This window comes from Harpegnathos saltator, unplaced genomic scaffold, assembly GCF_003227715.2.
Source record: "Harpegnathos saltator strain DR-91 unplaced genomic scaffold, Hsal_v8.6 scaffold119, whole genome shotgun sequence".
In the NCBI taxonomy this organism is placed as follows: domain Eukaryota; kingdom Metazoa; phylum Arthropoda; class Insecta; order Hymenoptera; family Formicidae; genus Harpegnathos; species Harpegnathos saltator.
In genome coordinates, this window is record NW_020229894.1 from 2074093 (window position 1) to 2086305 (window position 12213).

The window sequence follows — 12213 nt, forward strand, 5'->3', positions numbered from 1 at the left end:
CCCACGAGGAGCTGCCATAAATCTCAGGCGGTTGCCTCCGCCCCGGCAACCGAGAGTGTAAGGCGACCGGATGAGCCGAACAGCACGGCGGCGGCGGCGGCGGGCTCTTTATTAATTAGTGCCGTGGATAAAGTCGTATAACGGTGCGCATCGCGCGAGGATCCCGGGCGTTATATCCCCCGTATGCCGCGCGTTTATTGTCCCTCGCGCCGCGGCTCTCGCGCATCGGTCATGCCGATTATTTTCGACGCGCGCGCCGGCGCGGCGCGGCGCGGCGGCCGGAAGTGAAACTCGACTGCGGGCCGCGCAACTGCGAGAACTGCACACGCACGCACACACACACACACATACAAGCACACGCTTGGGCTCTCCGGGGCTGTCTCGTGTTTCGTTATCGCCCCGCGGAATATCGGGATGATATCCGCGGATTTCTTCCCGGCGCAGCGCCGCGAGCCCCGTGGGAAGTGCGTAACGCGCCACGTTCGTTTCCTCGCCGGAGAAGCGCAATTCGCGGCGCCGCCGTGTTCGTTAACTCGTGTATACTCGGCGGGTTTCTTCGACTGGAGAATCTCGCTGAGAAGTTGAATGTTCTCCCGAGACCCGAGCAGAGTTATTCGCTCTCGACGATTCCGATCTTCGCGCGCGCACGCGCGCGCGAGTGCGAGTGCGCGCGCGAAGAGGTCACTCGCGCGACTGGCGGTCCACTCTTGTCGAATTGAAAAATTAATTTCACCCGCGACACAAAAGCGCGCGATAATGGAGATAAAACGACGACGACGCACGCTGCGCGAGCGTAGCGGCCGAGCAACTTCGGACGGGCAACGGTATCGGGCACCTTCGATCTTTTCTACCTGCCGATAGCGGCGTCGATTCTCACGGGAACGATATTTAATCGCTTGGCGCGTAACGCCAAATTATTCTAACGGTTTGTTTATGGGCTGCTAAGAGAGCTCGAGGGCCTAAGCGGCCGCTCGGCGTAATCGAAAACGGATGAATGAACCCCGCTCCCGCTCTCCCTGCTGGGAGAGCCGTTCCAAGAGCGCCAGCAGGGAGAAGCTTGTGTGTGCAAAAGGCGGCCTGAAGGGGCAGGAGAGAGAGGGAGAGAGAGAGAGGGGGAGAGAGAGAGAGAGAGAGAGAGAAAGAGAAAGAGAGAGAGAGAGAGAGAGGAGAATCACTGTAACCGGCGGACAAACGGCTCTCTCTCTATCGCCCTCTTCCTCTCCGATTCGCCAGATAACGCCTGGCGTTAAATTTGTCGAGAACGCACGCGCTTTCATCATTCCCGTACATAGTTGACGCGCTATTAAATTTATCCTCGTTTTATTAAAGTCGCTTGGGAATTTGAGTTAGAGATTTCCTCTCGATTTTTACCCATTTTTCTCGCTGCTTTACCTTGGTCGAATGAAATTCAGCTAGAAATGACCCTCCTCGGACGAGGCGCGAGCTTATCTTTCCCACGCGACAGAACGCGACAGGACGCGACAGGACGCGCGCGCGCGCGCGCGCGAATTGATCAATGCCATACGTCGATCTCTCCTAAATCGATCTCTCTCACCTTCGGAGTACGCCGCCGAGGAGACTCGCGTTCAGGCATTCCGGAGGCGATAGCCGTCTTTGTACCTCTGCTACCGTAACTTTGTACTTGCTGGTGCTGCTTAGTAACGATAATCGTCCCGGGACCGAGCAGAACACGTCCGACGGTTGCGCGTTTCCGCTCAACATGGTCTTCTCGCTCCTGTCCGATGGTTTCATATCTGCAAAATGAATAAAACGTGCTCGTTAGGGGGAGATTTATGCGCGAGGCCCTCCCTCTCCTTCCTCTCCGACAACGAGAGGCTCTCGATCGACTCGGAACCTTCGTCGTAGTACCTTAGAGGCGCGTTTTTTATCGCTCTCCGGTTTTTCCGTCGTGCCTCTTTTCGTTCATTCCTGATCACGGGCTTCTCGCCGGACGCGCGCCACCGTCGTCGTGTCCGAAGAACGCCGTCGCCGAGGAAGCGGATGTAACGCGCGCGAACACGGTCGCGCGCGTCAACCGACGTATTTTTACTCGCTCGTTCGCGCATAGCGCCGGTAATGAAGCGCCCCTCGTTAAATGGCAAAATAAGCATCGTTTAATAGGGCGATTTAATAGCTCTAATGGGCCGGAGGAAGATTTCCGGGAGTTACAAGGCGGCCCGACGGCGGGCGGCTTCCATCTAAACGGGTTCTATTAACGGGGCTGATTGTGCGCGCAGCCGCGCGGCCGAACGCCGCGAATTCCGACGAGCACGATCGATGTCGCGAATCGAACCAGCCGCGAGATTTCGCGTCGTGAGCGACACGCGGCTACCGTCGCGTCGTGTACCCAACCGACAGCCCAACAACCGGTCGCCTCACTTTCTTGGAGTGAAATCTCATTCAAAAAGCGGAGTGACGGCTGAGTCACTGGAATTCGAGCGGTTTCGCAGACGGAGTGAATTCCTCGCGGTTCTCGTGATTCTTCTTCGGCTTCGGACGCGCTCGGAACTGAAGAGCGAAGCTGACGAGGAGCAGCGCGCGAGATCGCGCAAGATAAATTAGCCCTTTCGAAATATATCGAGAGTCGAGCGAAGTCGAGACTCGATGTTTCACTCGATTGCGAATTTGACGCCACAAATTCGCTCTAATCGATGAGAACGCGTTCACTCGAAGCGATTTTCACCGGCTGGCGCGCGGCGCTCTGAATTCTCGCTCGTTTGCAGTGAGACGTTTCATCTGACGAAATTTAGAGAGAGAGAGAGAGAGAGAGAGAGAGAGCAGCTCTCGTTCTCGTCTCCGTGGCAGAAATCAGACGGTAATCAGTTCCGTCCAGCGGCCGGAGGAATGCAATAATCCAGTTAAGACTGCCGTAGTCCATTCCCGTAGAAGGTCAAAGTAAGATTCACGAGTCGGCGGAGCGAGGAATATCGGAACCAAAGCTTCCGATCCGAGATTATGTTATACCGCCTCGCCGTCCCCCTCCCCCTGCCCCGCGCTCCATCCGCGTGCATATACACGCGTGCGTGTGGCTGTGCGTGCGCGCGAGTGTGAGTGCGTAACCGTGATCAGGGCAATATCTTGGGCGAATATTTTAAATTCGCCCTTATACCGTTCCTGTTTTCGTTCCTATGCACATCGATAGCCCCGCATTATTGCATCGTTGCTCTGGAATGCTTAATATCGTGCCTTCGAGGCGGGGCAAAGCGCGTTATTACTATATGGGCAAAGAGATGGTCAACTTATAACTCGGAACTCTTCATCTTCGCACGGCGGGCTAGGTGGTGGGCACGCTGTATCCCGATATTTCGAAATTTGGCGCGTCCGCGATGCGAGATCATCTCGCTTCGAAATCCTCGACCGAGAGAACGGCGACGCGACGCGACGCGACGCGACGCTCTCGAGTCAACGAGGCGTGGAAGCTGCCCGCGGTACGTTGGACGACAAACGAGCGGGAAAATGAGGAATGCGCCATTATGAGGAGCGCGTGCATAATCAGAAGCTAGAAAATGAAATTCGCCACGGACACGCGGCAATATCCGTCGGCGGAATTTATTGTCTTAGCGTCGGCATCGGCCGACCTATCGCCGTCACGCGTTCACGCGCGCGCGCGCGCGCGCGTTTCATAGCCGAGCTCTATCGATTAAACGCACCATCATCCCGTTAATGTCAGCGTGTTATGACGGATACACGGGAACGGCTCTATAAATCTAAGCGATAGATATCTCGCGGCTTTTTTGCTATTGATGCGCTGGCCATTCTTGCCGCGTCGTCGTCGTCGTCGTCGTCGTCGTTCTGTGCGGCTCAAACGACCGAGCACACGATTGCGCCGTATAAGCGCGCATGGTCCGAATACGGATCCTGTTTGATATTCAAAAGATCATGATCGTTGTCGTCGTCGTCGTCGTCGTCGTCGTCGTCGTCGTCGTCGTCGTCGTCGTCGTCGTCGTCGTCGTCGTCGTCGTCGTCGTCGTCGTCGTCGTCGTCGTCGTCGTCGTCGTCGTCGTCGCGGGTGAGCAAAGGGAGAAAGTAAACAAGTTGTCCGTATTATCTATGACTGGCCGCCGAGATCGATTCCCGCCGACGTCTCGATCCGACGGGTCAAACCGATCATAAATTTCCGTACGCGCCAAATAGGTCGACATTGTGCCGCGCGCGAGCTTATAAATTATAATGTTCGAGAGAGGAAGCGTGGCGATAGAGCGAGAGCGAGAGCGAGAGCGAGAGAGACAGAGAGAGAGAGAGAGAGAGAGAGAGAGAGAGAGAGAGAGAGAGAGAGAGAGAAAGAGAGAGGAACAGCGCGCGTAACGGTCTCGCCTGCTGGCGGCTGGTATTAGTCGGACAATTTGGTAACGTTGAAATGATGTCGGAGAGAAAAGAGCTGAAAAGGAAGAAAGAGGAAAGAAAGGAGCAGAGGGAAAGAAAAAGAGAGAAAGGGACGATGACGACGACGACGACGACAAAGACGACGAGTGTCGGCGTATACACGATTTCCGTGACTCGCGTCAAGCGCGCGGTCTTTCTCCCTCGTCTCTCTCTCTCTCTCTCTCTCTCTCTCTCTCTCTCTCTCTGCAGGCCTGGTATTAGCGGATGTTAAGTACGGGTTTTACGTATCGTCCCTTCTTTCACCAACGTATACTTTGATACTTAAGGGTCGACCAGACCATAATGCTTCTTTCCGTACGATGATGTTTCTTTCTCCCTTTTCTCCGCCTCTCCTTCCCTCTTTTCTCCTTTCTTTGCTTGATCTCGTTGCATCGTCCGGACATCGTCGTCGCGGAGAGATCAATCGCCGTAAAACTCTGTACTTGTCTGCTGCTTGCGACGGATTTTGTTCTTCGCTTTATATTTTCTATCGCGGATTATGAGGGCGATCGGTGCTCTCGATCTTTTCGAGTCCGTTCGTGAGGCTTTCAAAAACAGAGAGAGACAGAGAGAGAGAGAGAGACAGAGAGAGAGAGAGAGAGAGAGAGAGAGAGAGAGAACGACATACCAATCAGTTCAAGTGCCAACACACCGCGTCGCGTTAGAAAACATCATTTAGAGAACACACGAGGAGGCGCTGCGAGCAATCCCAACCGTCGGATGCTGCTATCTCGAACACTTATCTCGATTCCAGTAACGGTCTACGGACGGATATTAATTTATTTAATGGGGATAGCGCTCGCGCGCGCGCGCGCGCGCGCGAGAGAGCCGCGCTTATTTTATCCGTGAGGTCGGCACCGATAGTGCAAAGCGTGTAATTATCGTAGGTTGCCGTAACCTTTTGCGGTATGAATTGTGAAACCGTCTCACTCATCGACGGACGCCGCGCGCGCTATCGGTCCCTCCGTATCGCGAGTTAATTACTCACTCCGTGTATCCGGTAATTCAATAAGCGCGCGCCGGTCGTAAGTGGATTCTTACGAATCCACTTACGCGAGACCGCCACTCTCGATAAATCACGCGATTAATCTCGTTTTCAAATGTCGGTCCCAAGCGCCCTCGAGCTAACGACGTGCGGAATACGCGCGCGCGCGCGCGGATTTTTCTCCGCAGCGAAATCCCGCCACGTCGGAATTTCCGACAACGCGCGGCGGATCTCAATTGTTGGCGCCGCGGATAATCACCGCCGTCGAAAAATCAATCCGCGGAAAGCGGAACGCGTCGCGAGGCGGACGAACGAAAGCGACCGATGACTACTTCCTTTCTGCACAATTTGCCGATCTTGACGACCGGTCCGAAGTGGCGGGAAATGAAACGGTCGCAGCTGTGCGTCGTTGTAATTTTGCAAAACAATGTACACGTGTTATCTCGATCATCCATGATTGTATCTCTCGTACGCATCGTCTCGATACGATGCAACGTTCCATTGCGAAACGTCACAATGTCATGGAAGTATAATCGTTCCGCTTTACCTGGAAAATCTGTGGTTACGCTCCGTAATCCAAGAGCCTGCAATTAACTCTAGAATGCATCGCACAGTGCTCCGCGGCATTTTTCGCTCGTCTTTCTGTCGTGCCGAGATCGGTAATTCACAGCGACTCTGAAATTAGGCCTGATACTTTTTTCCCTCGCTGTAAGAACCGCGCTCATTTCGCGCCGACCGTCGCCGATCAGTGGGATGTTTGTACCGAAAAGTTGGCTAAAATTATTTTTTGACGAATTCCGGTTTAAAACGTGCTACTAATTATGTGTATGATTATTATAAAGATTTCGTATTAGTTTTTCATGAAATAAAGTGTAAATATATATGTAAAAATATTTTAATAATTAAGAAAGCATAATATTCCACTAATCAATAAATATTCAACTAGACAAACTCCAAATTTCTTTATGTGCATTGCAATGAGTGCATTCCATCCACAGAATCAACATCATTTTCATCTACTGAAATATCTCCTCTTCTTGGCGTGGAGTCAGTGAGAAGAAGCATATCCAAGATGTTTCTTTTAAAAATGATTTAGATTTCTTTCTTGGCACGGATCTCATATTTGTTAGCAACGGCTCGGAACTTAGTAAAAGTCTGTTGATTATGTCCACATTACAAAAGGAAACAAAAAGAAACGAAAGGAAACTTCACGTCTAAATAACCTTTAGACAAAATCTAATTTACGTTTAGGGAAACAAAAGTAATTACTAAAATTATATCCACAGTTTTCCGCGGCTAATTCTTCTTTCTGATATTTTATCTGGAGAGATTACTCTTTCATTTTATCCAAGAAACACGTAACAGGGATAGATCCTGAAGTATAAGTAAATCCCTCGAGTTTGATATCGAGAACGCAAAAGAAGATACATTATTGAATACTATTTTCAAAATCGTACACCTACGTGAATAACAATTCAATTGTAATAGATATGATCCAAAACGTTTCTTCGCATCCTCCTCGGAACAATCCATAACGAAAAATTTCGCACTGCCACTTCTAAGAACCTTAAAATTCCGATCGTATGTTATAAAGTGCTGAGAATTGATGCGCACAATAACGAATAACGTCTAACGTTTCGACTAACCAAACCGCTTCATGTTATCGCGGACGAACAAAAGCACAGCGGCCCATTATTCCACAGATTATTATTCAACTGTCTAGGATAGTCACTCATGTTAGAGGAGCAGGAATGATTTTAAGAAAATTGACTTCAGGCCAGCTTTTCAGGCCAAACGTCCCACAATGCGCCGCCGCCGCCCCGACGAGCTCGCTCGCTCGCTCGCTCGCTCGCGTGTGCGTAGTCGGTGCGTGTGTTCGATTCGCGGCGGATTACCCGTCTGGATTCTCTCGATCGCGAGTTGAATCACGCGCGACCATGACACAGGAAGCGCGTTTCGCGCTCTCTTACGTCTTCGCGTTCTCGCGCGGCTGCCTTCCAAGAAGTGTCTCCGCGAAGAAATCCGCGCAGGAGACTCGCTCCGCGGCGTGAACTTTCCTCTTTCCCGCTTGGAACGGCTCGGAGCGCGCGCTCGTCCGGCGGGATAATTGAATTTCGCACGGACGACCTCTTTATGCGATTATTATTATCGCAATTATTTTCCTGCGAAGTCACGCCCACCCGTTTGAATATTTCGCAGCGCGGCTTCTCAATGTTTCGGATTCCGCCCGTTTAATCTCGCGAAATTGCCGGAGATAAGGGGAATTATCTTATTACTCGAACACTTGCGCTTTCTTTCCTCTCCCCCCCCCCCTCTCTCTCTTTCTCTCTCTCACGTGTATTTTCGCAGTTTCGCGTAATTAGGCGCCGCCGAGGAATGGTAGTTTTGTAAATTATAAGATTACCGCGAACACGTGCGCGCGCACGTGATCCAGCTTGTAATTTTCGCGAGTGAAATTATCGCTCTATTAAAGCTAAATGATCGGAGATTGCCGCCGCGCCGCGCCGCCGCGTTACCGGACTCGTTGGCTCGCGCTAACGCGCGGCGATTACGTTATTCCTTTGTTTTTCCTCTTTTCGCGCGGCGTATCGTGCGTTCGCAGTACGCTCGACTTCATCCTGTCATGAAAACACAAGCGCGTGCTCGCGCGACAGCAGTTCGTAGACTCTCCCTGTGAACGGGCGATGAAACTGCACGTGACGCGTGCAGTTTCATCGCCCGAACGCGTCTCGGCCGATTACGCGATCGAGCATAACGTCGATGACTGCAGAAGAATATCGTCAACCTAATGAAAAGCGCGACGATCGCGCGTTATGACGAATCAAAGTGACAATTTGGCCGAACGCGTTATGTAAACGAAGTCGCGTAACCGTGAGAGATTTACATGCTTACTTTGCATATAACGAGCGCCGCTGTAGGCGCGACGCTCGGAAGACGACGAGAGAGTGAAAGAGGGACAGAGAGTGAAAGAGGAGGAGGAGGAGGGTCGATGAATCGGGGGAGGGAAAGGCGTTGCGTAAAGAAGTCGATTTGCATAATCGTTTCTATTTCAACCCAATTAGGAATCGGGCGGGAGAGTCCGACGGCTCGAGTCGGCTTGAGAAAGAGTCGCCGCGGCGCCGGGGAGTGTCGGTTTTCACGGCAGCCGCTCGTTCCGAAGCGCGACGATGCAGCTACTAATTAAATCCCGCGACGGACAGTCAGTAGCAGCGCGCGCGCACCAAAGTGACGAATCGGCGGGCGAACGCGCGACATTCCTCAGCTCGTCGCCGTCGTTGTCCGCTCGGCGCTGTGGGCGCCGAGCGAAGCAGGTCGGCAGGTAATTCGCCGCAAATGGCAGAGTTGTCCGCGGCCGGCCGGCCGAGGCTGGCGAACAACGTGGCGACTCTACAAGCAGCGATGCAATAACATTGTCGGGAGTCAAAGGTGACGACGATAAAGCAATCGTTCAGCCCCGTCGTCGACGACAGCCCCGCTCTCTCTCTCTCTCTCTCTCTCTCTCTCTCTCTCTCTCTCTCTCTCTCTCTCTCTCTCTCTCTCTCTCTCTCTCTCGCTGCTTTACAGCTTCGTCTCCGCGGGTTATCTCGGTAAATAAGACAAACACGTTCCACGAGTGAAATCGGTCCGCGGATAATCCATCGTTGATGATCAGCGCGATAAACGCGTCCGTACATTCGCGGTTGCGCTCTCGACGCTCCTTCGTCCGAGCGAAAATGAACGATACTCCCCCCGTCGGTCCCTGTGGGATCGGAAGGCATTTACGTGAGCGATTTCCCCCCGTTCGGAAGTGCAATCGGAGGACGACGTTTCGCGCGAAGAAGCTCTCGAACGAGCGAGCTCCGTTTGAGACACGAGATTGGTAGTTCGCGTCGAGGGGGCCGCGACAGTCATTAGTGAGGCCGCGTGATCACAAGTTTCGTACATAGAATATTAATTAGGTGTACCAATTGAAAACGGCGCGGGGCGAGAGACTCGCGCGCGAGACTTGGGAGGGAGTGCATTCATCCCCGGCGAGTCGCGATCGTCGGTGAAACTTTGTGACGCGGCAGTCGGCGCGCAGTCAACGCGTCGATTGGGAGAGCAGACTCCCTCCCCCCCCCCCGAGGAGGGTGAGGAAAATTGGCGCGAACTCCGCGAGTGAAACTCTCCGCACTCGGCCGGACGAGCGTGTGCGCGCGCGCGCGCGCGGTAATAAATTAGAGAATTGCGGCGCACAGGCGGAGACGCGGCGCGGCGGGGCGGGCGGAAAAAGCGCGGAAGATAGATTGTACCGACGCGTCGGCGATCTCCTGACAAAAGATGCGATTCCGCCGAGATTAGATTCGCCGTTCGCTCGTTCGCTCGTTCGCTCGCAGAATTCTCTGCTCGAGCCCGCTTCGATCAAAGAAAGATCTCTCAGTCGGCGGGTTAAGTAACGCGCGCGCGCGGGACTCGCGCAGTCCGCGGCGCGTTGCACAACGCCGCCGCCGCCGCCGCTTGTGATCCCCGGTTGTATTCCCGCTGTCATAGAGCCGCGGTTCATAGAACGCGTCTAACGAGATAGATCACAAACAACAATGGCTCCTAAGACGATACGAAGGCGGAGAGATTTGTTCGCACGCGCGAGCCGAGGCCGGCCGGCCGGCCGCGTGTTCCTCTTCTCTTTCTCTTTCTCTCTCTTTCTCTCTTGCCGAAGCAAACGAGCGAGCAGGCGGCCATCGATCGCCTTCCTCTTCTTCTCGCGGCTTATCTCACCTCGGCATTTCTTTCGCGTTACGACAACGACGAGTCGCAACAAAACCTACGGCCGCGACCGCGATACAGCCTCAGGAAGAAATTAATCGTTCGCTCGGTCGCTCGCGCTCGCTCGCGCGGGAAAACGCTCGCCGCTTTACACGCCACGAGGAAATGTAGCAACGCGCGGCGCGGCGCGGCGGACGGACGGACGGACGGACGGACGCGTTGTTGCAAATGCGAGGAGCCGCGGCGGGAGCACAAGAGAGTCGCGCCGGCCGGCGACTCTCGCCGCATTTATCACAAACTCCGCGTTATAAATCGCCGAGTGGCTTTTTCCCCGCCGTGATCTCCTCCTTCGTTTCCTCTTCCTCCTCCTCCTCCTCCTCCTCCTCCTTCTCCTCCTTCTTGCTGCCGAGTCGCGACTCGCGCGCTTTTCGCCGAAGAGTTAACGGTAACGAGGAATCGTCCGCCGAGATGACGTCGCCTCGTCCGGCGACGAACTTTGTCCGGCGCGAGCGCTCGCAAAGCGTTATCCTTGCAGCGCGCGGTGTGTGTTTCGTCGTCGTGTTCTCGGGACTGTGAATCACGAGAAGACGTCGAGGCGACGAGCTGTTATTTACGCCGTGCAAAAAGAACGTCGCGAAGCCCGTCACGATGAATTAGTTCGCGTAGCGGCGCGCGGTAGCGCTCGCAGAGCCGTCCGTCGTATCCTCAACGGCTGATTGCAACTCGGGCAACCGGTGTAATTTTCATTCCAGCGGAAACAACCGAGAGGAGACTGCTGCGACGGCCGGAACACGTCGCAGCTGTGAATGAAGCGCGACCAGCCACGCGACGCGACGGTTTCCACACGCGCGTGGGTTTCGCCTCTGGAAAAGCGCGAGCGAGACTCGAAGGATTATCGCGCCGCGCCGCGCCGCTCTGCTCTCGCGTATTGAGAGGAGACAGAAAGAGGATCCAGCGCGCGAGATAATACGGCCGTCAATCCGACCGCGACCGCGACTGTTGAAGCTGCGTGTACGCACGCGTGTATGTACACACAGGTGAGAAAGTCGCGGTATATCTGCGGCGAAGACGGACGGGATGACAGTCGCGCGATGATTAACTACGCTACGTCGTCGCGGCGGCGTTGCAACGATGGAAATTAAATCGTCGCGTTAAATCGAGGGAGGCGATTTTCCCCGCGTCGTTCTGTCGGCTCGCCGAGTGGCCATCGAGTCGAGTCGAATGGCGGCGCGAGCTCGTTTTCGTCGCGCGTCCGCCCGGCCGAAGGCACCGCTGCACGCACGTGCTGATGAACGCACGATTGAGAAACGCGGCGACGAAGATCGAACAGCCGACGTGTGTACCGCGCGGTTTAATTGAATTCAGTGAAACAACGAGGTAATATGGTATAATGATATGTTGCAGGAGGAAGGCAAAGCGCCAAGGTCCGATTCGATCGGTAGTCACTTCGACGAATGGGCGGAAGCGGCGCGCCGTCGCGCGAGCCTTTCATTACGAAATTGCGGATTATGAAAAAAAGAGGGACGAAGAAAAAGGAGAGACGAGCTAGCGAGAGCGAGATAGAGAGAGAGAGAGAGAGAGAGAGAGAGAGAGAAACAAGAAAATGAAAACGTCTCTTTTTCGTTCTTTTTCTCTGTTTCTCTGCTCCCTCTTCCTCTCCCTCCCCCCCCTCTCACTCTCTCTCTCTCTCTCTCGATCCGGTTACTTTCTCGCGTTGCCTAAGCTTATCCTTGATACGTTTCGCCAAATAGATCAGCCCCGCCCCACCTGCGAGATACATATTCAATTTATCTTTCACTTCGAGACCCCTCGGCTCGATTAATTCCACGTCGAGAAGAATCTGAGAGAGGCTATCGAAGCAGAGAGAACAAGACGAAAGGGGGAAGAGCGTTGCGCCGCTCAATACGACAAACGCGGCGCGCGAACGAGCCCGGCTTGGAAACAAATGAGCGGCGTCGATGCCCGTCGTTAATTCATCTACATCGCGAGTCGCCGTCGAAAAGAAACTCTCGCCGCGCCGCGCCGCGCCGCTGCGAGAACGATTCACTATTATCCACACAGCCGCGGGCTGTTTAGAGAAATCATTTCGTGCGCGATGCAACCGTCTCGTGTCCGTGATTTTAATGAGTGCCACGCTCTCCTTC

The 12213-nt window shown here is 54.0% G+C and overlaps 1 protein-coding gene across 2 annotated transcripts in view; it reads right to left on the bottom strand.

Annotated features, from left to right (window-relative positions):
- Window positions 1-12213, bottom strand: part of TfAP-2 (transcription factor AP-2) — a 66530-nt gene that overhangs the window by 25052 nt on the left and 29265 nt on the right. For both annotated transcript variants that reach the window (XM_025304779.1, XM_025304776.1), the window contains exon 5: window positions 1556-1754. In XM_025304779.1, the coding sequence (XP_025160564.1) occupies window positions 1556-1754 (199 nt within the window). The remainder of the gene's footprint in view (window positions 1-1555; window positions 1755-12213) is intronic.